The sequence below is a fragment of the Amblyomma mixtum genome, chromosome 4 (genome assembly GCF_055824585.1).
Source record: "Amblyomma mixtum isolate Tamu chromosome 4, ASM5582458v1, whole genome shotgun sequence".
Taxonomy (NCBI): Eukaryota; Metazoa; Arthropoda; class Arachnida; order Ixodida; family Ixodidae; genus Amblyomma; species Amblyomma mixtum.
Genome location: NC_143015.1, coordinates 155624585 through 155651079, shown reverse-complemented (window position 1 = coordinate 155651079; position 26495 = coordinate 155624585). Strand labels below are relative to the sequence as shown.

General features: G+C 44.0%; 1 protein-coding gene across 3 annotated transcripts; it reads right to left on the bottom strand.

The window, feature by feature from the left end:
- Positions 1–785: 785 nt before the first annotated feature.
- Positions 786–22619, bottom strand: LOC149348878 (uncharacterized). 3 transcript variants are annotated; one of them, XM_089540991.1, is made up of 3 exons: positions 22275–22619; positions 8312–8395; positions 786–5475 (listed from the first exon to the last, which is right to left on the bottom strand). In XM_089540991.1, exons 1-3 carry the CDS (start codon positions 22330–22332, stop codon positions 5453–5455), a joined length of 165 nt encoding a protein of 54 aa, XP_089397117.1. In that variant the 5' UTR covers positions 22333–22619; the 3' UTR covers positions 786–5452. The 3 variants fall into 3 exon arrangements, 2 of the variants coding, with proteins under 2 accessions (XP_089397117.1, XP_089397116.1); XR_016282527.1 differs by lacking the exon at positions 8312–8395; XM_089540990.1 differs by lacking the exon at positions 8312–8395 and having other exon boundaries at positions 786–1497.
- Between the last annotated feature and the right edge of the window lie 3876 nt (positions 22620–26495).

The following is a 26495-nucleotide window of genomic DNA, read 5'->3' as shown; positions in this document are numbered from 1 at the left end:
AATTCGAGGCCCGTGTACTGTGCGATGTCAGTGCACGTTAAGGAACCCCAGGTGGTCGAAATTTCCGTAGCCCTCCACTACGGCGTCTCTCATAGCCTTAGTCGCTTTGGGACGTTAAACCCCATAAACCAAACCAAACCAGAAATAAATAAATAAATAAATAGACTGCCAGTTGGACAGTGCTAATCCAATTGGTAGGCCATGTTCCTACTGGACACTCAATTTGATCTGTATTTGCAAACCGGTGAGGATGCGAACACTTGCATATCTGACAAACATGGCATGACTTTTACGGTTCTTGTAATAAGAAATATCCTCAGTCTATTCAGCTAAATTCAATTATCATTTGCACTATGACTGCAGTCATTCTATGGATATGTGTTCGGCTTGGACAGCAGTGTCCGAGTGAACACTTCCTTGAGCGTGATGCATGCTTGACTTAATTTCCGCAAAAGCGTGGAGTTGTCATTGTTTCAAATCCTTTCTAAAAACTTGGCACAAAGTAGAGTCAAACATCTCCCAGCAGTTCTGCCAAATAAGTTTTTCTTTTGCACCTTATTAACTCTCGCAGTGCGCATTTTGCACTGCTGAATTTGGAGGTACATTTTGTGAACGTTTCCTGGATACAACAATTGCCTGCATGGGACCTAACAATGGGCGAGTTCCAGTAGGACTCAGTTACCTGTTTGATATGTTGAGTAGTTGGCTCAGCTTGACAGCATTTCAACTCGGTGATATAAACACCTTATTTCATTTATTAGTTGAATACATATGCAGTCCACAAATACATTTACAATTTTATTCATCTTACACCACTTTATAGGTGACACAGCACCGAGGAACACCTTCATGCAATGCAGTTCTCTCAAAAAGTTCCTCCCTCTGCCTATTCAATGGTGACAGCTTTTAACGCAGACCTCGCAGTCAAACCCGATCTGCACAATGCACATGTTGCCCACAAGTGTTGCGCTGAATGCTAGAAGAACGTACCACAGCTTTGTGGAGGTGTGGATGCTTCAGGGTGACAGTTCTGTTCGTGGTGTTTCATGGTAATTTTGCGTGTAAATGCCTTAGAGCAAAAGTGACACTGGAACGGTTTTTCACTTGAGTGGGTTCTCACATGTTGCTTCAAGGCCGAACTCTGTGCGAAGGTCATGGGACACAGGTGGCAGTGGTACGGCTTTTCGCCTGTATGGATGCGAATGTGCTTTGCCAGGTCATCTCTCTTCATGAAGCGCTTGCTGCAATGGCTGCAGTGGAATGACTTTTCACCCGTATGGATACGAAGGTGATCTGACAGCGAGCGTCTCTTTGTGAAGGTCTTGCCACAGTAGTTGCAGTGAAAGGGGCGTTCGCTGGTGTGGACCTTCTGGTGTTCTTCGAAGTCGGTGTGAAAAGCTGTGCCGTAGTCACATTCGTCGCACATGAACCACTGCTGTCCTGCCTGCAGCTCTTGTAGAGGTGGCAAGCCAAGCCAGTCAGGAGTGGAGACCAAGCCTGCGCAGTGAAAGATATCATACATTGCCTAAAGTCATACATACATCTACACCTCCATGCGTAGATGAGAGTGGCATCACCAACTACTAGTTATTAGCCAGTTTTAGTCTTTGCACTAAACATATCGGCATTTTCTTTTTTTGTTGAGTGTCAGTTCCGTAAGGCCATTAAAGCCACATCCTCAACAGCTGTACTTTTGACCTGATCGACAAATCTGTCAAGGCATTCTTGAAGATGCTATCGGAAACATGTTAGCATATACGAACTATAAATGTGCAAGTAAGTTGTAAGCAATCAAATTATTCACACCTACAACGGGGGACTAAAGATTCTGCAACATTCACGCTTTGTTAGAACATCACTGCTGATCCAACACATAGCCTGGCACCCTTTTAACTAAGACTGCCGCTGGTCCCTTCTTGCTCCGAACATAAAGTACTTATTTTGCAACCACAAAATGCCCCATGATTTCCCAGAGTTTGAATGTAGAGTACAGCGCAAGACTTTTTCTAGACAACCGCAAATCGTGTGGTTTCTCAACACAGTTGAAAGTGTTGAAATTGGAACTGAACTTTATTCCATCGAGGCGGAAAGGGACTCGAACAAAAGTGAAAACATCACTTGACGTAGTTTGAGCCCCCATTCACAAGGCATACATACAGCAGTTGCATATTTACATATATAGCAGCATAATTAAGACAGCATACACACATAGCAAGTGAATCAAGATTTTCTTGGCTGAAAAGAAAAATTAGTTGGTCGCATTCTACGTCAAAGCCTTATTTTGCATAACAATAAGATATCTTCATCATATCAAGATTAGTATAATACACTTGAAAGAAAAAAAAGCATCATTATACAATTCAAAGCGAGCATAACCATCACTCTTGTTGTGTAAAAAAATTCTTCAGAGTTTGGGTGCTAGCACTTTCGATATTTATATCGTATTTATGAAGATAATTTAACAAGTTTGGAAGTGAATATTCGAGCATTTGACGGCTGATGGATGTGCGCACGAATGGAGTTTTCCAAATTTCAGGTGACCGCGATGTAGATCGACCTTCTCTTAAACTTAGATTTGATATGGTTTGAATATTGTGTCTCACTTCGTCAACAAAACTGGCGGGGACACTTTTAAGCAAGACGCAGTAGCATCAATGGGTTAATGCCCATTCAACCCTTTCAGGCGCCATTTTTTGTTTTCACTGAAATCAATTATTTTTTCACCTAAGTAGTATATTCAGGCCTCAAGAAAGGGACTTTGTTAGTTTTCGAACATGAAAGACCAGCAGGTCAGTTCTTACAACGATGTGGAGAATTCCGTACTAAGTGTCAGATTTGTTAGAAATAGTAACATCGAAATGTTGTCGTGTGTGAGGTAAACACCCTAGGGATCGTGGAATCGCTTTGTGTTTGGAAGATTCACATTATGCTCGAAATTGAGCAAAAACAATCGATGTTTTCACTCGCGCCAAAATCTGACTGCACAAAAACGGCGGACAAAGTGCTACCTAGCTCACTCTTATGTGAAATATTATTTACTGCATTCGCTACATGGTACAAAAAAAGCAACTTATTTGCAACAAGAAAGGTACTCATTTTGACTGAAATAATGAAATCACTGTTAAGTGCTCCAGTTTCTCAGGAAAAGCTGTAAGTTTGCCGCTTACACAATTGTGTACAAAGCGCCTGAAAGGGATATGTGGAATTGGTCATTCTCGACTCTACACTCATAGATCCCTAGGAGTCCTCATACCATTCCTGGCGCAGTGGTGCATGGGAGGTGCAGCCATTGCTGTGGCTTGTGCGACCCAGGTTGGTCTTCCCGAGCAACCTCCCAGGTAGCACCGAATATTAGAATAGTGTTATAAAAATGTTATGTAAGTTGGAGTAATGCTACATGTTGCATAGTAACTTTGCATTAACATTAAAAATTACCATATAACGTTATAAGTTACATAGGAAACGTTACTTTCACATTCTAAACAAACGTTGTTTTAATATAATCTTCTAAATTTTATTATAATGTTAGAGTCGCAACTATAAAACAACATTGCAAATATATTTCGAGAACGGATTTTCAAACATTTTCTCACTGTTCTAAGAGTTAAGATGCTTTTCAACTAACAGTATCTTGTAACCACATCTCTTAGATAGTGCTCGCCATAGATTGCATGAAGAGCCCCATTATTTTGGCACAAAACTTTAGTTATTACCCATTCCCCACTGTCACTCATGGCACATGCCGCAGTAGCGAATATATAAGCTCGGCGGCATGATATCCGTTTGTAGGTGAGCGAATACGAGTTGCTGTGCTGTGGTGTTGTATGGTTCTTGCAAAGCGTTGTAAGTTGTGTGCCGTCACCACTGGCAGGCCTGCATGCTTGTGCGGGGCTGCTTCACCATTTTCGAGAAAGTTCCATTTATGTTGTTTACATGTTTCATGAATGTTTGGGGAAGGTTATTCGAACATTTATATGTAACATTACAAAAACATTAGAAAAAAAGGACATTAAGGACATTGAAATAACATTTGAGCGTAACAAAAATGTCGCAATGTTTCGGTGCTACCTGGGCTCTCACAACCAATTTAGCTGCCACCTGCCGCAGTAGGAGGCTTGCTAACAATCTGAGGGGCAGGTTCTGATGACATCACAAGGTCACCTTGACCTAGGTGGGCCACCTAGGTTGCTTCGCTGGGGATTTTTCGGCTCATGCCGCTGCTGTTATCACTCATGCCGAATTTTTTGCTGAACAGTGCCCTTAACGCCATTGCGTTAAAAATAGTCAGCCACTGTACAGATTGCAAGGGTGGAAGAGCGGGCTAGTTGGTAGTTCATCTTGAGGAAAAACAGAGCGCACTCCTAAAGCTAGGTGAAGATTGTGTTAGCACACCCTCGATAGCGCTAACGAAACGTGAGTTAGATTATTTGAGCCAGGCATAGAGCAATTTTAATGTGTAGGATTCCGAAATTCGTCTTGTAGCCTTTTTTACCTTTTGGACAAGGTTGTTTTCTGTCTTCTGCTTTTGACGTCCCTTTTGGTTCTTTTATCGGTTTTAAAAATTTTTTAATGGTCTTTTTGGCCTTTTAGTGCATTTTGTTCACTTGTCATCTCCTAGTGTTTTTGTCTCTTGTACTGCCAGCTTGTGTCATCCTTTTAAGCGTGATCCGTTTAATCGCCCCTCCACTTGCCTCTTTATCTTGTCTAGTTTTCATTTTTTGTTGCCTCCAAGGGTCACCCTTGCCCTCATGTTATTTTCAATTGCAGTTTGTTATCTTTCGGTCGCGTGCAAACACAGCAGATGTTACTCATGTCTTCCCGCCCACTTTTCGAACGTATATATATGTTGCTCCACAATAAAATAATCAGTTGACAGCGCTGTATCGTCTTGCCTTTCTTTGTCCGTGTCTTAGGAGTGCGCTGTGTTTTTCCTCAAGACAAAACTGTACAGATATGGTTCAACAACTGCCCCTAAGAGCATGAAAGGTACTCGCCAAGCACTAGGGCCATCAGGTGATGTACTGAGGCAACTCAGCCTAGAGTCGCTTGTTGAGTAATCTTTAGCCCACTATGTGGGTGACTGTTAATCTGAATGGTCCACATATGACAGGAAATATTTTCGGCATACATAACCAACTTGATGGCAATGAGCACAGTTGGACCTCAGAAATATTTTGAGGTGAAGTTTGAATGTCACAAGGAACAGGGAGTGTGAAATGATGGCATAGTTACTGTTCATGTGAAACTAAAATGTAAAAATGTGTGGCAAATGCATGATCAATATAAGAAAAAGCCACAGTCTTGTTGCATCAGTCTGTGAATATGCAGTGCATGTGGTAGCGAACGTTGCGACACTTTTCGATGAGCTGCATGAGAAGACGAGGCAGGCAACAGAGGCTTGGCCACGATCGATTCCTACGTTGGTGCAGTGGAGACTTGTATTTCATTGAAATTATTGGAAGATAGGCTTCCTATCTGAAAAACAAACAAAAGGAAAAAAATGCATCATCTTTAGGCACGACTTCTCTTCATCCTTTGTGATGCTTCTTTCAGATTTTTCCTGCACAGACACAGCAGAGAATGCGAGGAGCTGACTCAGTGCAACTGCAGAATGGAACAACAGAAAAGGAATTGGATAACTCTATTGTTTGCTGAAGGGTGCAGACACCAAGAAAATTGGGTCAGTATAGGGTACGTTAAAGGATCTCTACACCTATGGGCAGGTTAGCCCCCCTTCCAGAAACTTCACTCACTTGAAAGCTGCCTTTCGTTTACACACCTGTTTTGGTTTTTGTCACTCGCAAAATGCACACAACACAGTGCAAACCTGGCACTCTTCTGAGACCTAAAATGACATGCACATAATAATTTAAACAAAAATGAGTGACATAAAATGAGGGAAATAACTAGAAGAATAAGAATGAGGTGGAGCGCATATGGCAGGTTCTCTCAGATCATGAATGGTAGCTTACCAATATCCCTGAAGAGAAAAGTATACAACAGCTGTATCCTACCGGTACTCACCTATGGGGCAGAAACGTGGAGGCTAACAAAGAGGGTTCAGCTTAGGTTAAGGACAACGCAGCGAGCTATGGAAAGGAAAATGATAGGTGTAACGTTAAGAGATCGAAAGCGGGCGGAGTGGGTGAGGGAACAAACGCGGGTTAATGACATCTTAGTTGCAATCAAGAGGAAGAAATGGGCTTGGGCAGGGCATGTAATGCGAAGGCAAGATAACCGCTGGTCCTTAAGGGTAACGGAGTGGATTCCAAGAGAAAGCAAACGTAGCAGGGGGCGGGAGAGAGTCAGGTGGGCGGATGAGATTATACGAAGTTTGCGGGGATACAGCGGTGGCAACTGACAAAGGACAGGGTTAATTGGAGAGACATGGGAGAGGCCTTTGCCCTGCAGTGGGTGTAGTCAGGCTGATGATGATGATGAGTGACTTAGTAAAAAAAAAAAGAGTCATTTGCCACTTTCAAATGCAGAGAACATGGCAGTTGCAAAAGATTAAATGCATTTGTCTCACTTGTGTCCATCGTTGAAGTAAGGTATTTTGAACACTCAGAGTAGGTAACAAACACAGGCGTGACACGAGGAGTGTTGAAAGAGACACAACACAAGGCTTATCGGAAGCCTTGGCTCTATGTGCATTTACTCAAAGTAGCAGCTTCTGTGCTGTATCCTTCACAACATAGGAGCTTGTAGCAGAGCCAAAATACAGATCTCAGTGTTATATCATGAGAGAGAAGTCCTCTGTAAGGCAAAGCCTTTGCTTTTCTGTGACTGTTCACAAACCCCAATGTCCACATATTCATTTGTATCAAAGTTAAGAGTGTAAATATGAGGCCAGGAAAAAACTTTCACGACATCCGTATGCAAAACAAAGTTGGTAACAGGGCATGACAATCATAACAAATCAGCAAGGCAGTCATTTATGAAAATGGCAGTAGCAGCAGCAATACATGCAGAGCAAAACATTTAAACACAAGCTGAGGACAAACTGATGTTGGTCTGTATTAATAGATTGCCAGGTTCTGATCACAAAAAGACCACCTCTATATGAAAACAGAGCTCTTGTCAACTAGCAGAGACTGAAAGGTGATTTGCTTGTATTGCCACCATTGGCCATTCTCGCAAGTAAACTTCGATAACATCGAGGCCAGGTTATACTTTCAACCACCCTAAGGCAGTGATCACTGAGTACTTTTCAGTGCTCACATTAAGAGTTTAAATCGCAGGAAAATTTCTAAATAATTTTCCTGAAAATAAATGCACCATTTCATGCTTAACAAATGTAAACATAGTCAGAAAAACCCATACAATATATTTTTACTTGGAAGGAAAATTTACTGGAGGTCTCCTCAGGGTTCCTTTAAGCCAAGGCACCACCAAGACTGGCTCATTCCAAGAAATCACGCCCTGTAATTCTTTACGCAAGAAATACAAACATTATGGAAAAAAAAGACATTAAAATTGGATTGTACCTTGCAAGAGTGATTGATTGGGCTAGGGTAATTCACAGCCAAGACTGAAACGAAAAACAGCACAAAAAAGGTGCACGGTAATAGAAAAGGCAAACACCACTGTGCTGACTTCAGATTATTTTGCCCCAAGAAACAGCAATGAATAGCATGGAAAGGTGGCTTGAATAAAAAAAAAGAAAACCACCGAGGCCAATGAGTTCGCCTAACACACGAGGCCAGATGCAGTAGCCTTTTTTTGTTCATGTACCCCCTTTTCCTGCCTATTTATAGCTTTTTCTCAGGATAAAATAATCGTTTGAAGTCAGCACAGATGGTATTTGGCTATTATATTTCGTGCGTCTTTTTTGCGTTTTTTTTCTTTCAATCTTGGGAATCATAACATGCCTTGGTCACAATGTTTGAGATCCACTGATCTATAGTTGCATACAACTCAACAACTCAGTGACAAATTAATGCCCCTGAAAGGATGCTCTCCATCCAATGTCGTTGACCAACTGTTAAGAAGTCACAGGTGGCTGGCTGGAGGAAGGGGATCAACCATGCAGTCATGACAGTTAGTTGATGTCATTAGCTAGAGGGCCGCCTTTGAAGGTCAACTGTTGCTGAATTCATCTTTCATTCGGCTGTGAGTACTTTCATGCATACAGCCACATAAAAACACCTGCGCAGTGCCCATTTGTCATAACCCGAAATAAAAAGCTGTGTGAATATTCGTCTCAAAGGGATCGGAGCTCAAGTGCCTCACTGTATTCACGTACACCAGATGCTGAAATCAGCAAATTCATGCTATCTCACAGTCTACAACTTCCGAACTATAGTCAGACCATGAAGATGGACAGGATTTATGATGAAGCCATGTTCGCCTGCAAATGCCTTTTCTTTGGCTCTGTGATGCAAGCTCCAAATGCCTGCAAAAATGAACAGAGCAATGAGTCCTTCTTTTGTACACATGTTCTCATCATTGCCTCTCTTTCAGTTGTCAGCACCTTCAGATGAGTGTCCTGACACCACGTTATAGGTCGACACTGTGGATAAATAATGAGTAAAAACGAAATAATTGCTTCATGCATTCTACAAGCACATTCTGAGTGCCTGCCACCTCTTTGTGAAAGCAGATTTGCGATGCAGAATGAAAGAGCTTCTAAGTTTACCTGATGAGGCAGCCATAACTATTCAAACTAGACAGTAGGTTTAGTTTCAAACTAGACAGTAGGGCACCACAGCCCTCAGAAGTGTCTTTCTTTGCAAAAAATTATCTCGCCGAAAGAAAAAGCTAGCATCCATTTTGCACATTTGGTCGACATTAACAGCTAGCTCATGCTTAGTGGTGCAATGCGTAAACAGAAAAGTTTATCCATAAATTTATTTCATGGCCTAGATGAGGCATCACAAGGGCATATGTAGCTCTGAGAGCTCTGTCAAGCTGCCCTGGCATATCTTTTAGAGTGACAGCTTTACTCCTCGGGGTACAACTTTTCATTTTGGTGTGGATGATACAATGACCTTCAATGCCTCACAAGGTCAAACCGAACTTAATTGTGTGGTCTTATGGCACAAGTTATGGCAGTACGACCACGTGATCATAAGACTATGACCACTGAACACCTGACCTTTGACCTTGACATTATTTAAGACAGTGGGCAGCGTAACAACAATGACCTTCAATGCCTCACAAGGTCAAACCGAACTTAAGTGCCTGGTGGTATGGCCCAAGCTTTGGTAGTATGACCATGTTATTATATGACTATGACCAATGGGTACCTGACCTTGACCTTTGACCTTGGCATTTGATATGAGACAGTGAAGACCATGCTTAACAGAGCTTAACAGAGCATTGAACCCCAGTCATTTTTTTATTCCTACTGTGCCTCAAGCATGCACTGTTGCACATGAGGTTAATTAGAATTGCAAAATTAATGAATTTGCACTAAAACCCCGTGCATTATTATAAAGGATTATGGTGTAAAGAAAATATGGACCACATTAAGATAAAGCATGGAGCAAACATTTTAGGGTAAAAATCACAACTACACAAGGCATGTATTACGATGCTGAGGCTTTTCTGTAGCAGTTACAGTACAGTAAACAAGAACAATGTACAACAGGCATTAAGAACTGCAAGAATAATGTGGCAACAGTATACATAAAACAGTCCTCTAACCTAAAGCAAAATTAATGTTTCTTTAAAAGCTTTTTGAATTTCTTTTTGGAACTTTAAAAGTAAAGCAGCTGGTAGGTGTCTCTACTCTGATGGTACGCTCGGAATGAGAGATGTCAGTGAGCAGTATCACAGCAAAGCAGGGTGCCGAGCTTGTGCAGATGATATCTGCATGATGAAATTAAGACCTTCATTTGTATTCTATATTTTTAAGAAAACGCTTTATTACGACATCTTTCTGCACAGCTCAAGAAGTACAAATGATAATGTTTCACAAATACCACATTTGGAAAATGCCCATTGTTAGACAGAATAAAATGGGCAGTGCAATATTGCTTTAATTGTCATTACAAATGATCTAGATTGATATTCCCATATTGATTAAACGTACTGCAGCTTAGTGCAAACCAAAGATATATAAATTAGTAGTTTGGCAGAAGAAACGGCCATGTTTTTGTTTTTTTTTACATCTCAGCACACATTTAGCATTGACAACAATGTGGATAACATGATGGTTATTTGTAAACATGAAATACCCCCGAAAGCAGAAGATTTGACAGCCGTCGCCATAGCTCAGCGGTAGAGCACCGGATGCGTAACTCGGAGGTTGTGGGTTCGGATCCCACCGGCGGCATGTGGTTGTTTTTTCTTCTGCTTTTATAATCAATTAGCTTTAATCGATAACATATTCAGTAATATTCTAAATCGAACAACAGCACAAAATAAATAAATTAATTAAAAATTCCCTGTGCCCCTTGGTTTCTGTGGCTGTTGGCTTCTGTCATATTTATAACGAGCCCCTCATTCCCCTTCTCTTGTTTGCTTAATTGCTTAGCGAGGGCCTCGGTTCTGGCAGCCTTGACACCATAGGAAGCATAAGAGGGTTCTCACACAGCTTCCACCCTCGCCGTTCGATGACGTTCTACATCACATCAGCGGTAACTCAGGACGTGCTACATCCGCCGCTTAAGAACGTGGGTGGCGCTAATGAACACTCTCAAGGTTAGGTTATTTGTAAACATAAAATACTCCCAAAAGCAGAAGATTTGACAGCCGTCGCCGTAGCTCAGAGGTAGAGCACCGGATGCGTAATTCGGAGGTCGTGGGTTCGGATCCCACCGGCGGCATGTGGTTGTTTTTTCTTCTGCTTTTATAATCAATTAGCTTTAAGCGACAACATATTCAGTAATATTCTAAATCGAACAACAGCACAAAATAAATTAATTAAAAATCCCCTCTGTCCCTTGGTTTCTGTGGCTGTTGGCTTCTCTCATATTTATAATGAGCCCCTCATTCCCCTTCTCTTTATTTATTTATTTATACAGAATACCCCTAAAGGCCCTCGAGAGGGTATTACATAGGGGGGGGGGCACAGGCAATTGAACAGAATAAAAGAAAAACCACAAATATAAAACAAACAACAAAAGCACAAATAAGACACACTGGATGAAATAAGTAAGCAAAAGAATCAATCAAAAGCACAAATAAGACACTTTGCATGACATATAAGTAAGCAAAAGAATCAAAAGAATGGCAGCGCGGCAAAGAACGAAGATTACTGCATTATTAAAATTATACAAACAGAACACTAATACAATGAATCTTTTTAGTCACAAACCCTGCAAAAAAGGAAGACATGAACAAATAAAATAACAATGTATGCGAAGAGTTAAGCAGTAGTTATTGAAGATATAAGTTTAAAATATTTATCAGGATCAGTGGTGGTTGCGATATGTGAAGGCAGAGTGTTCCAGTCAGATATTGTGCGTGGTAAGAATGAATGCGCATAGATAAATGTTCTGCACGTGAAACGTTTAACTTTAAAGGGATGATCGCGGCGGTCAAAAATCGAAGTAGGCAAAGAAAAAAAGTCGTTATGAAGTGATGGATGATGATAAAGTTTATGAAAAAGTGACAGTCGTGCAATTTTACGGCGGAGACATAAATCCTGGAGACCTGCGCGTTTCTTTAAAACTGTGACGCTGGTGTTACGTGAATAATCGGAGTAAATAAAACGAACGGCGCGGTTCTGCAATGATTCAATGTTATTTATTAGGTAAGATTGGTAAGGGTCCCAAATTGGGTCCTTGTTTGCATGATTGTTCTAAGTGAGGTTTGGTTTCAGAAAAATGGAACACAATATTAGCAAAAAACTTCGTTTCACTGCTGCCATTGCATGCAACCTGGAATAGGTATATGCAGCTTAATTCTGAGTGTGCAAAGTACACATGTCACCACAACATCTTGGTGGACACCATGGTGGGCGTGTTAATCAACAGTGCTATCTTTACATCTCCCAATAAGTCGCCCACACATCCGCAACGGATCAAGGAGCAAGTGATTTCTGCGGAGGTCATCAGTACGAGACTGATGCTTCAGCTCCCTCAACGTTAAATAACTGAACTGCCAAGTTTCAAAATTTTGTAAGTCAGCCCTCCCGCAAATATTTTTTCTAACAAAAAACCCTCATTCATAAACTGCGTTTTCACCCCTTGCTCTGCACACAGAATGGTAGAGCACGAGAAGATGCGCAGGTTGCCAGCCTTCACTGCAATCTTTTTGAAACTCATTTGTTCCTTCAAGTCTGTGATGTTGGTCAAATGTTTTAGGGGAATCCCCCAAGGTGGAGTAGATTGTAATAAGGGAGTAATTACTCATTGGCATCCACCCGAGCGCAGCCATACGGCTACAAAGGAAAGCTATACAACTTTCTCAGAAACTTCGTAGTTAAAGAAAAATTCGTCCTGGAAAGCTATACAGCTTTCTGAGAAAGCTGTATAGCTTTCCTTTGTGGCCGTATGGCTGCGCTCGGGTGGATGCCAATGAGTAATTACTCCCTTATTACAAATCTACTCCACCTTGGGGGATTCCCCTAAAACATTTGACCAACACAGTTCCCACTTCGAGTTATTGATCAATTCGATCTCGCCCTACCATAAGCTTGCCGTCCCAGTTAGCTCAATTGGTAGAGCGACTGCTCCGGTGTAGCGGTGGTCCCGGGTTCGAACCCCGGACCAGGACGAATTTTTCTTTAACTACGAAGTTTCTGAGAAAGCTGTATAGCTTTCCTTTGTAGCCGTATGGCTGCGCTCGGGTGGATGCCAATGAGTAATTACTCCCTTATTATAAGTCCGTGATGTCCACCACGCCAGCTGTTGTCTGCCATGAATCTGTACCAGCTCACTTTTTTTATTTATTAGGGATAAGCATGTTGACAGGTACTGATGAGGGGAAGGCACTGCTGTACTCTTTCGACAACATGTCTTCTATGCACGATCTGTTTAGCTGATGGCAACTGTCCTCTCTACTTCGGTGCATTTTCTTTTTGAAAAAGAATACAATCTTGGGCGACTGATATACAGTCGTGAGCACTACGAGAGGGAACAAGCTTTGCATGACAAGCAGAGTTTATTTTTTTCTCTGTTTTCTAACTAGTTTTCTTCTTTATGTGTAATAATTAAAAGTTTAATAATTAAAAGTTAATAATTAATTCACATTTGTAGTGGAGAAGCCTTGCTGTAATTTCTGGGACGGACAAAGGCGGCAAAAGTAAAATACATGAACTGCACAAACTTTGTTCTCAAATTTTTTGGGAAAACAACGAGAAAAGTCGCAGTTTTGAGCAAAAAAAGATCTCTCCTTGCGCTAGTCCCTCAAACAGAGACTGTCAGTGGGTTTTTTTGTGGGAAAAATATTTTCTTGCCCTCTTGCAACTTTGTGAGTTGACACAGACTGTCATCAATAATGTGGTTTTTACATTTAGTTGCAGCTCACGGTAGAGAAGATATTTCTAATAAATATATGCTGACGCACGCACACACGCACGCACACACACACATTGTTAAACCCCATAAACCAACACGCACATGTGCACGCACACACACAAGGTGTCCCAGCTAAATGTAACCAAGCTTGTAAAAGGATGTTCCCTAGACCAGTGAGACTAACTGAGGGTTGTTGACAGTCGCGTGTCCTAGTCTGCAGTAGTTTTTCATTATACAAAAGTAATTAATTAACAGAGACTAATTAGCTAACTTCTTAATTATTGCCTTCAGAAAGAAAGTGTCAATGCAGGAGTTGTAGATCCCTTAGAAAATTAACCGGTTGCAGTGCCTGCAACCAAGTACCACTGATACAGCTTCTTTTATTTGCCTTGAAAGAAAGCCCGCGAAATACAAAAAGACCCGCGTGATAGGGAAGCAGTTTCAGCGCTCCCAAACGACCGGTCAAGCAACGACATCCGCTTATGTTTGCAACGCTGTCCAGAACAGGGCTCGGCGTTTTGCGATGTTGCGAGATATGTGCCAGGAACTGACTATGTGTCATGAAAAGTTAGCGTGCGCTGCTTTTCAAGGAAGTGAAGCGCGGCTCGCATGGAGCGCTTTTTCGCGCGAAGCCTCGCGTCGCGTGATAGGCATGTGGCCGTGCCGCCTACCAGTAAAAAAAAAAAAAAAACCCATTTGAACCAATTGGAACCAGTTGGAAACTCAAATGAACTATCCAATTGGACCTGTTGGGTTTCCAATTGGTGAGGATAATTGGTCTTACCCATTGCTTCCAATTGGTCCGCCCAAGTGCACCCAATTTATCCAATGAATATTTTCATATTTGACAAACAAGTTAGAGCTAATATGGTTCTTACAGTAAGCGATATCAGCAGCTTAATCTACTAAACTGGAAATTGCACTCATCATCTACACCATCACTGCAGCTAAAATTAAATAACTGCGCTCAGTGGGCAAGCGTCACTGGCCCCAGCATGAGAGCCTCATAAATTGGGTATATAGGAGCAGAAGCATGTTCTCTGGATGTACATATTGAGCTAATATATGCTACTAGTGCCTGAATGTGCAGTGTTGCTAGTGTGTGATGTGTGTCTGTTGGCTTTGATTTCCATAAAAGCATGTTAATTTGAATTCCGCAGAAAAATGTTGATTGGCGCTAGGCACAGTGTCTCCCTTCAGTCCTCATAAATCAATTTTCCTTTTGCATATTATATGTTAAGTGGTAGAAATATTTATCCAAGATCCTAGAGCATATTATTGACAAACGTTTAGCTACCTTTCTCAATGAACATATTTTGTGAATATTTTCTGGGTGAAATGGGTCCAATTGGCTAGTCCAGTTGGGTCCAATTGGTCGGGTGTCCAAAAACACCACTGGAACCTTTTGGTTCCAATTGGGAAATCCAATTGGAAGCAATGAGAATGTCCAATTAGTTCCAATTGGAATGTCCAATTGGTTCCAATGGTTTTTTTTCTTTTTACTGGGAAATCATTCACTTTTAACTTTTGGTGGAGTTGAAGATGGTACGGGTGAAGCTTTGCCTTCTTCATAATTCTCCAGGCGGATGACTTCGACACCATTGCGTCAGCACTTATGTCACGAACCCCTGCGCGATGGTTCGCAGCCATGAATTCCAAGATGTCCGTCCCCACTTCACTTATAGCCGAAGTTCTGTGCCTCGTTCTCTTGAGAGTCCCTGTCTGTCTTAGCGCCTGGTAGGTGCTCAACGGGCACTGAAACACTACTGGACGTTCAGTGGACGTCCCCAGGACATCCAAGGAAGCTTCAATGCCCATTGGGTGGATTGTGGATGCAGTTGCCTTCCCTTCGCAGCCCCAAGTTGGTATATTTTCGAGGCCTTCCTCTTAATGCCGCCAGCGGCTCCCAAGGCAAGAATCATATTTGCCTTTTGCTCATAGGTCACTCCACGCCAAACACGCCCATACGTTGTGCTCGACCATCTCCCCAATTTGTTAAATAAAATTCACGGACACTTATCCCAATGTGCGCAATCAAAGCCTGGCATATTTTTGCCGAAAAAAAAATATTCGCGTGCTGAGCGCAATTTGAACGTTTTGAAAAGGCGCGAAACTAGGCACTGCTCAATAATTAATAAAAAAATGAATATTTTAGAAAACACTCCACGGTTTTTTCAATGACATTTACACAGATTCTGACTTTCGATATAATTCTGATTTTTTAAAAAATTGAGAGAAATTGTGAAAATGTTTCATTTTTGTCGTTTTTTTTTAAATTGAACTTTTTCTCGGAAATTCAGAAATAGCCTTTTTGCTTCTCTAGATGTCTAGTATCTATAACAAATGTTACAGGTGACGAAACTGCGAACATAGAAGTAAAAAAAATACTAAATTTTCAAAAAAGTGCGTTCCCTGCTGAAAAAAGTTGTATGATGAATAAACTCAGAGAGTTTGTCATACAAATATCATAGAGTTATCGTACAAATCATAGAAAATTATCATACAAATGTCATATATTTCTGTAAAATCATGCAGTCATCATAGAGATGTCAAAGAATATCATACAAATTGTATGATATTTTATGATGAAGCCTTTGTGAGGTTATTGCATCATAGAGCTTTTTTCAGCAGGGTTTTGAGCTAAAAACGCTCGTAAATTTCAGCCTGCAGTAGTCTAGTAAAAATACAAACAATAGCGGGTTGCGTCGAGCAATTTATTGCCCTGCATTTCTGAAATTTTAATCGAGGTAATTTTTGTTTGAAGCGAGAAAAGAATGTCTGAAGTTGAGTTCTTGCGCCGTAAGCTGCGTCGACGCCTCTTCACCGCAGAACACGACACCTAGCATGGCACGACACTTTTATGGCCAGATAACCACTTCAGTTTGCCGTCGCTTGTTGGCGTGCATTTTTAGGGCTAGAGCTAAAAAGAACATATCGCGTGACATTCGGCGGGGGTGTGGTATGCAATAAACGATATCGTTTTCGCATTTGAAATGCGGGGGGTGTTCGCTCTGCAACTGACCAATGGGGAGCGCCGAGATGGCGTGTGACGTCGGGTCACGTGGGAGCTGTTGCCGCGGCGTAAACAGAACTGTTTATTCTAACCAAGACATGCGAAATATTGCCTTGCATCTAAAAACACGCTGGTCGTAACATCATCAACACATTCCGTGCAGCGTTTCCGTCGCGTTTAATCGTGGATCGCCTATGCGAACATCGAGCAACCTTGCGTGTCCCTCCAGCCGAATTCGCTGGGTACCCGCTCGGGTCTCTGCTAAGGACGGTTTTCCTCCCATGGATGAACCATGGCCTATCTAGCAGTTCTGTGGGTCCTGCGGATGTCGATGCGAGTAAGTGTTATTGTTTGCTTTTCCTAAACTAAGGTGATAGTATGCGTTGCTTAAATTTAGGTCTACGTATTCTCTCAGCATTTACTCCAGCATTACCTTTTTTTTGTTTTACCTTTTCAGTGAGGCCAGAAAAACAAAAGAATGCTGCTCGCTGTAGAATGAAGAGGCTCGTTCGTGGTATACATGAGACTATAGTGCCTAGAATATTGACACAGATGGGCACAGCTCCGCCGCGGTGGCTCAGTGGTTACGGCGCTCGGCTGCTGACCCGAAAGACGCGGGTTCGATCCCGGCCGCGGCGGCCGAATTTCGTTGAAGGCGAAATTCTAGAGGCCCGTGTACTGTGCGATGTCAGTGCACGTTAAAGAACCCCAGGTGGTCGAAATTATTCCGGAGGCCTTCATTATGGCGTCCCTCATAGCCTGATTTGCTTTGGGACGTTAAACCCCAATAAACCAAACAGATGGGCACAAAGCAACCAGCGCAAACAACTATTTAAAGGCGAATGCAGTTACATTACTTAGCTGAGTTGTGGAGCCCTATCTGAATTGCGTAAAACGTGCACGTGTCAGACGTCTATCGGTAAAGGAGTATTCATACATACGCACGAATTTCTATATCGTTTATAGAAACCGAACTTTCTCCGTGCTCGTTTGGTCCAAGTGGGAGCCACAAGCTATAACACAGATCAAGAAACGTTCCCTCATCATTTATGAAAAACTGACAGACACGCTCAGGCGACTTCGTTTTTTGCGCTCAGGGCGCCCACGACGGGACGTCAGTACCGTGTGTGCTCATCACTGTCAAGTTTTCCTTAAGAAGTATTCATCGCTGATTGCATCTAAGTGGCGTTCTAACCCTTTCTTCTTCAAAAACAGAAAGAACTGCCGTGGAACCAATCACATAACACTAGCTCTGGCAGACGCACACCCCAATTTTCCCCGCCGCGGTGGCTCAGTGGTTACAGAGCTCGGCTGCTGGCCCGAAAGACGCGGGTTCGAGCCCGGACGCGGCGGCTGAATTTCGATGAAGGCGAAATTCTAGAGGCCCGTGTACTGTGCAATGTCAGTGCACGTTAAAGAACCCCATCTGGTCGAAATTTCCGAAGCCCTTCACTACGGCGTCCCTCATAGCCTGAGTCGCTTTGGGACGTTAAACCCCATTGAACAAACCAACCAGCACACACCAATTTTTATCTTATTCTTGGTAGCCGACTTTTCCAGGCATGCTGGCAGCATTTCTTCAACTTAAAGAAGAGTGGTATCTGTGGAGCACCTTATCAGGCTCGCGATGCCCAGTGCGAGCAAGATGACGTCATGGTGACATTTGAGGCTTGCAACGAGGCCCTTGTAGCCATTGGAGAGAGCCCCCTTCAACGAAAACGTGGGCGAAGAAGCTGGGAAACCTACGCGGCAAAAGAAGGTTCGAAAGCTTAAAGCGAAAAGGGATTTTTAAATCATTAGGACTGCACCACAAATGAAGCCTCCAGCATGACAGAAGCGAAGATTTTGTTCTGAGCGATTGCGTGAAACTTACGCAAGATGTCAAAGAAGACAAGTTTGACCTAGAAGAAAGGCGAGAAATACGAACACAACTTCTTACATTGGCTCCCTCGTCTTGGTCTCGGTAAAAGATAATGGGCTTTTTCGGGGCCTCCGAACGGCAAGCGTGTCAAGCTCTGAACATGAGAACAGAAGCCGGAATAATAGGCACCCCTCCAAAGCGTAGAGGACGCCCGGTGAGTGAAGCGGTCAAGGCGTCCATCATCAATTTTTTTGAAGATGACGCTGTTTCGTACTGTCTTCCAGGAAAGAAGGACGTGCTAAAGGGTCGTCACAAGCGCCTCTTGCTGCTAAATCTAAAGGAAATGCACGATGTTTGTTTGTTTGTTTGTTGGGGTTTAACGTCCGAAAGCGGCTCAGGCTATGAGGGACGCCGTAGTGAAGGGCTCCGGAAGTGTCGACCACCGGGGGTTCTTTGACGTGCACTGACATCGCACAGCTCACGGGCCTCTAGAATTTCGCCTTCATCGAAATTCAGCCGCCGCGGCCGGGATCGAACCCGCGTCATTCGGGTCAGCAGCCGAGCGCCGTAACCACAGCCACCGCGGCGGGGTGGAAGTGCATGAGGAGTGGAAAAAAGTTCTGACGACTTAACGTGCGGCTTCTCGACATTTGCGAGTCTTCGACCTTCACATAGTGTCTTAGTTGGAGGGAGCGGCGCACACACAGTTTGCGTGTGTGTGCGTGCAGCACCAAAACTTCAAGCTAATGCTTCAGGCTGCGGGTTTAAAGGAAAGTGCCGAAGAACTTCTAGCCCAAGACATACCGAACTACAGACCTGCACACATGGCGAGGTCCTATGGAGCTGCGTGCGCCAACTTTCGTTAGCTTTTTGGCCGTTGAGGACGCTCGGTTGACCTGTTCGTCTGCTATGATCATCATCATCGTTTGCTATTTCGTGCACGCTATTTAATGCATTTGTTTGGTCTTTCTCTGCTATCTTAACATCAGCAGTGAAAATAGCCGCAATAACGACCTTTTTCGCTCTGGAAGAGTATAAAAACGTCTTCCTTTTTGTCCGCTTTCTTATCGTCGGCACCACCGTGCCTAGCATAGATAAATGGATGACAATGATTACGTGGACAAACGACAAAACTGCCCTGTTTGAAATAAAATGATGGAGGAGGCCATTTTCTCAACAGGTATATATTAGCGCCACGCCACCCGTAATGTTTCTATCCTAGCGGCAAAAGGCATGAACTAGAACATGCACGCTGGAGAAGGGCCGTTTGTGCAGGTCTGTAGTTCGGTAGGTCTTGTTCTAGCCACTGCTGTATGTGAACTGGGCAAAGAGGAGTGCATGTTGGTGCGTGTGCCAAATGTCTGGGAATCAACTGTGCAGATACTTTGCTCCGCAGCGTTCCAGTTTTCTACTCTGAACAAACAGACTGCGTCCAAGGATTGGCGGGGTGTGTTGCCAACTTGAAACAATCCTACTCACACCAGACCAGTTCTGTGATATATTCTTAGACATGCTTAAGGAGCTGAAGGCCCACCACTCCATAAGCAAACATCAGGCCTCAGTACACCCTGTTGTAATTTACCTTCGTGGGCACGAAGACACCACAGAAATTTCTGTAAAATCTTTCGGCTTTATTTCTGATTGTCTATAGACCGCGACACGGTGGTCGTTTCTGTATTTCAGAATGAAGTAATTAGGATACTGAAGCAAGACTTTCCACAAATTTCAAATATTCATTACTTCGACGCATCATCGCAGTACAAGAACAAGAATTTCTCAAACCTCTGTCAACACGAAAACGACTTCGGCATTCGCGCCGAGTGGAATTTTTTAGCAACTTCCCACGGAAAGAGTGCTTGTGATGGAGTTGGGGGCACCGTGCAGCGTTTGGCAGCAAGGGCGAGGTTTCAAATCCCCTACAACTACCAAATCATGACACCCTATGAGTTACATACCTGGGCCAAAAAATAACATCAAAGGTATTGGGATCGTTTGGGTGTCAAAAGAAATGGTTCAAGAAAAACGAATTCAGCTCGCTCCAAGATTCCGTTCAGCGGTCCCTGTCAAGCGAGATGGCAAATTGGTTTTTGAGGAAAGGAAATGGCGCAGTATTTGTCTCACAAATCTCGGCGGACACCTGAACCGCGCCGTAAGGGAAGGGGAGAAGGTGGGAGTCGAAATTATTCCGGAGCCCACCACTATACGGCACCTCTTTCTCTTCTCACTCCCACCTTCGTCCCTTCCATTGCGACGCGGTTCAGGTGTCCACCGAGCTACGCGAGACAGATACTGTGCCATTTCCTTCCCTAAAAAAAACGAATTTACCAATTTTACCCTGTCAAAGGAACACGGAGTTTTCATTACTCCGCCGCCGCGGTGGCTCAGCGGTTACGGTGCTCGGCTGCTGACCCGAAAGACGCGGGTTCGATCCCGGCCGCGGCGGCTAGAATTTCTTCGGAGGAGAAATTCTAGAGGCCCGTGTGCTGTGTGATGTCACTGCACGTTAAAGAACCCCAGGTGGTCGAAATTTCCGGAGCCCTCCACTACGGCGTTTCTCATAGCCTTAGTCGCTTTCGGACGTTAAACCCCATAAACCAAACCAAACCTTTTCATTACTTCAAGCCAACATCACCTTTCAGGCTACGAGCTGGCCTTACGTCCCATGTACAGAAGAATTTGTAGTTATAAAGCCCATTTCTGCGCTGGAATATTAGGGGAGAAATCGCACCGATTAAAGCAAATAAAACCGAGAGATATTCGAAAACAATCGGTCTTGAGCCTCCGACGGCCGCAAGGGTCAGGTACCACGTGGTACTACTGAGTCGCGGATTGCTTCAGCGGCGGATCGTTCCGGTCATATTCAGTCCGGCGTCTCAACTAGCTCACTCGAGAATGTTCCGCCCCGGCAGCGTTAAGAAAATCTTTTCCCTCGCATACCTGTCAAGGCTACTCAGCGTTCCCATGCTTGCCTGTAGTGAAAACCTCGCTTAAGAACAAGAACTCTGCCTTTCGTCTGGCCACAGTGTCGTGCTCTGTGGCAAAGAGGCGTTAAGACACGACACGACGCAGCTTGCGGTGCAAGTGCTCAACTTCAAAAAATCTTTTCTCGCTTAAAACAAATATTACGTCGATTAAAATTTCAGAAGTGCAAGACAATAAACAGTTCTACGCAATTCGCTATTGTTTGTATTTTTACTAGGACCACCTCAGGGTGAAATTGGCGAGTGTTTCTGGCTCAAAGTGCACTTCGTTGCAACTTTAGTATTTTTTTTTACTTCTATGTCCGCAGTTTTGTCACCTGTAACATTTGTTATAGATACTAGACATCTAGAGAAGCAAAAAGGCGATTTCTGAATTTCCGACAGAACGTTCATATTAAAAAAAACGACAAAAATGGAACATTTTCACAATTTCTTTCAATTTTTTAAAGAATTTTTGCTCAGAATTATATCGAAAGCTAGAATCTGTGTAGATGTCATTGAAAAAAATGTGTTTTCTAAAATATTCAATTTTTTTTTATCAATTATTGAGCAGTGCCTCGTTTCGCGCCTTTTCTTAATGTTCAAATTGCGCTTACCACGCGAATATGTTTTTTTTTTCTGCAAAAATACGCCAAGCTTTGATTACGCACATTGGGGTAATTGTCCGTGAATTTTATTTAACAAATTGGAGAGATGGTCGAGCGCCACGTGTGGGACGCTTAGCGTGGAATATTGGCTCTCACTTGTAAAGCGCATTCTTCCCCCGCCGTGCAGAGCAAAAATGAAGAGAAGCGGTTCTGTCCAGGCGTTCATCTGTCGTTGACATTCTTATTAGAGGCTATCTCCCGTACTGCATCGCATATATCGGGCGCACCGAGCAAGCGGCGGTGGTGATTGTGCGTCGCACTTCGACGTGACGTGGCGTAAACTTGTCATTCCTATCAGATATGTGCTCCACTCGTGGAAAGAAGCTCGAGCTCTCCAGGCTACCAAAAATAAAGATAACTCACCCTTGAGTAAGTGTCGCTCGCAGAACACTTTCATCGCCAAGGAAAATCCCATCGCCATGTTCCATTCACTTGTGTTTGCACCTTACTTGCGAGAGTTGTTGGCGTGTATCTCGCAACCATCGCAAAACGCCGAATTCTTGTTCGGGACATCGTTGCAAAGATCTATTGAGGAAAACTGCGCAGATAACACAAGCCGGGATGGAGAAACACGCACGCCCAACAAGCGCAAACTTGCAACTGCATTCTCGGAAACGATACACCGCCTTGGGAAGCAAATGGGGCGAATCTATCGCTCCACCAACTGGTCCAACGTTCTGCTCTACTTAGTTGCAAAGATAAGATGATGTCGTTGCTTGACCGGTCGTTTGGGAGCGCTGAAACTGCTTCCCTGTCACGTGGTTCTTTTTGTATTTCGCGGTCTCTCTTTTAAGGCAAATAACAGAAGCTGTACCAGTGGTACTTGGTTGCAAACACGGCAACCGGCTATTTTTCCAATAGACGATATGCGAAATGCGCAGCGCCACCTCTCGGCGCTCCGAGAACTAAGTCCTCCATGTTGGATCGGTACAGAAAACGAAACCGTTCTGTCCATAACAAGAGTAGCGCAAAACCAGGACGACGGACAAAAGGGGAGAGAACACACCCACAACACAGGCGCTATGTCCACTACAATAATGACCGTTTCCGGGTGCTGTGTGTATCTGAATAAATACATAAACCGCGGCCCAGCGTTGGGTTAAAACGGCGCTGCACTTCGTTTGAAAAGCGAAGCGAAATGCCGATGCACTCTTGCGCTACGCTGTCCACTACGCAAAGACACTACGATGGGTGCCAGAACAAGGTGCGTTACAACTCTTCGCTTTTCTATTTTTTTTTTATTCTGTCCCAAAGTTCACCAAATGCCATGCGACCGAGGTATCATGTGTCAGCACGCTTACCAGTGCACAGGTTTCACTTTCTGCGCTGATTTTTCAGGAAGCTTTCTAGGTGGTTTGCGCTGAAATTCAGGTAGGGACCACAGCCTTTGTAGTCTCTGATCAAAATTAGAAGCCGATTTCGTGCACTTATAACTCTCCGATAGCGCATAGTCGGTCGGACAAGAATATATACTCTTGCACACCAAATAGAGAAGGCAAATTTTTTTAGCCGGCCTACGCTTGTGTTCCTCAAGCATGTATTCCAGTCGCGTGGCCATGGGCATTCAGTGCGCTCCATTTACAAACCTCGATAGCTCGTGCCGTGTCGAACTAAGTGCACTCGAAGAACCTCATGCCGATTACTGCTTAGCTTACTGAGTGTTCAATTAAGTTTTTCCCGTGTTCAATCAAATTTTAGAAGGGCTAGCAAGCGCTCTGGATCATGCGGTTGTTGCAAAATCCCACGCACTGTTTTCTTATAATGTTGTGCGATCGCGCCCGCATATATGTTGTGCGCGTTTATTCGTCTTTGTCAAGCAATACACCCCACGTATAAAAGCTGAGGTGCGAATGCTTTATTTTCTGTGGATTCCTACATTCGATATTTGCGGCGATGAAAGCCTGTGACAAAAATTGCCGACGAGTATACGTTACTTCCTAATGCGAAATTTGAGCGTAGCTGATTAGCTTTTCGATAGACTGGGCAAAGAATTCGAGCAAGACATGTATGTGCAATTACAAACAACTTATTTTTCACACATATTAATTCTTCAAGAAACACTCCACTAACAGTTCTTGGCAGGTTCTCCCAGATCATGAATGGTAGCTTACCAATATCCCTGAAGAGAAAAGTATACAACAGCTGTATCCTACCGGTACTCACCTATGGGGCAGAAACGTGGAGGCTAACAAAGAGGGTTCAGCTTAAGTTAAGAACAACGCAGCGAGCTATGGAAAGGAGAATGATAGGTGTAACGCTAAGAGATCGGAAGAGGGCGGAGTGGGTGAGGGAACAAACGCGGGTTAATGACATCTTAGTTGAAATCAAGAGGAAGAAATGGGCTTGGGCAGGGCATGTAATGCGAAGGCAAGATAACCGCTGGCCCTTAAGGGTAACCGAGTGGATTCCAAGAGAAAGCAAAAGTAGCAGGGGACGGCAGAAAGTTAGGTGGGCGGATGAGATTAAGAAGTTTGCGGGGATACAGTGGCGGCAACTGACAAAGGACGGGGTTAATGGAGAGACATGGGAGAGGCCTTTGCCCTGCAGTGGGTGTAGTCAGGCTGATAATGATGAACAGTTCTTGATTGTCATGAAGGAAGCTTTGTGGTCGGAGAAATGGATATATGCTCTCATCACCCCACGTACATATAAGCGCGATTCAGGCGTCCACTGACCCGGGGATCCAGTTATGCCCACTTCCTTTCCTTAAAATGATCAGAGTGTGAAACGTTGTCAACGCCAACACCAATGAACACAGTGAGCGCCGACGGCCTATGATTTCAGCGCCGCGTTTCTGGCACAACGTTGTCAGTGCCTGCAGCGCACAAGTATCACCCCACGTACAGTCTTTGTCAAAAGTAACCAGGCTGCATGGTTTGCTTCCAGCTCGTACAGTGGAACCTTCACAGCTACCCTGAAGCTGAAATGGTCGTTAAAGATAAGGACGGGGGCTCTTCTTACCTTTCAACAACTTTTGGTCTTAAGAAAAGTCACAAGGGCTCCACTATACAAGCTAGAAGCAAACCATGCAGCCTGGTTACTTTTGACAAAGACGGTACCTATAAGCGCGATTCAGGCGTCCACTGACCCAGGGATCCAGTTATGCGCACTATGGTTTAAGCGCCTATAGCTTCAGCGTCGCGTTTCTGGTACAACGTTGTCATTGCCAACGCATGCAGCGCACATCTGTCACCACCGCCACCTGCTGCGGTGGCTCAGTGATTAAGTCGCTGGTCTACTGAGCCATGCACCCGGGTTCGAACCCGACCGCGGCGGCCGCGTTTCGATGGAGGCAGAACGCAAAAGGCGCCCGTGTGCTGTGCGATGTCAGCGCACGTTAAATATCCTTGGTGATCAAAAATTCAGGGGGGCACTTTGTTCACCTAAAGTGCGGTGAGGCGAAAGCCTTAAGCGCGGTGTTGCTGCTTGTGTCACTGTTTGCCGCCGCGGTGGTTCAGTGGTTATGGTGCTCGGCTGCTGACCCGAAAGACGCGGGTTCGATTCCGGCCGCGGCGGTTGAATTTCTTTGGAGGAAAATTCTAGAGGCCCGTGTACTGTGCGATGTCAGTGCACGTTAAAGAACCCCAGGTGGTCGAAATTTCCGGAGGTCTCTCATAGCCTTAGTCGCTTTGGGACGTTAAACCCCATAAACCAAACTTGATGCGTTGTTAAGATGTTAGGCTTCGCCTCTGAGTGAAACGCGACAGCGTCTTGCAACGCTGCCAGGGAGTCATCGCTCGTTCGGTTCTACGCCTTGCTCGTCTGTAAATTGGTTTTTGAGGAAAGGAAATGTATCTGTCTTTCATATGTCGGTGGACACCTAAACCTCGCCGTAACGGGAAGGGAGGAAGATGGGAGTGTTTGTTTGTTTGTTTGTTTTGTGGGGTTTAACGTCCCAAAGCGACTAAGGCTATGAGAGACGCCGTAGTGAAGGGCTCCGGAAATTTCGACCACCTGGGGTTCTTTAAGGTGCACTGACATCGTACAGTACACGGGTCTCTAGAATTTCTCCTCCAAAGAAATTCTAGCCGCCGCGGCCGGGATCGAACCCGCGTCTTTTGGGTCAGCAGCCGAGCACCATAGCCACTGAGCCACCGCGGCGGCCCAAGATGGGAGTGAACGAAGACACCGTATTCACAAGACAGGTCTTAGTTCATTTAAAATCATCGAGCTGGTTGATGGGGATGCAGTGTTGAGTTAGGGCTATGGCGGGCTCGTATTAAGCAGCCCGGTAACTTGAGACGCGAGCAAGTTTGAAGTTTTCCCCCTTTTTTTACGGAAGTTCTTCCATGCAATAAAGAAAAAAAGAGCTGGCATGGCGGAGTGGTTAGCATGCTCGTCTCGCACTTCGGAGACCGGGGTTCGACTCCAGAACTTGACTAGTTTCTTACTCGGTTTTATTTATTTATATGGCCTGACTAGAAAGGTTAACTAGGCTAATTGGGTGATTAAGCAAATAACTAAACTCGGTTCCACTTGCTTGGAGCATCACTAAACGATCCCTTTAATTAGTTGCATGGTTACTTGCCGAAGTACAATTAACACCGTTTGAAATTCGCGCACTTTGACGTCACGACCATTTCG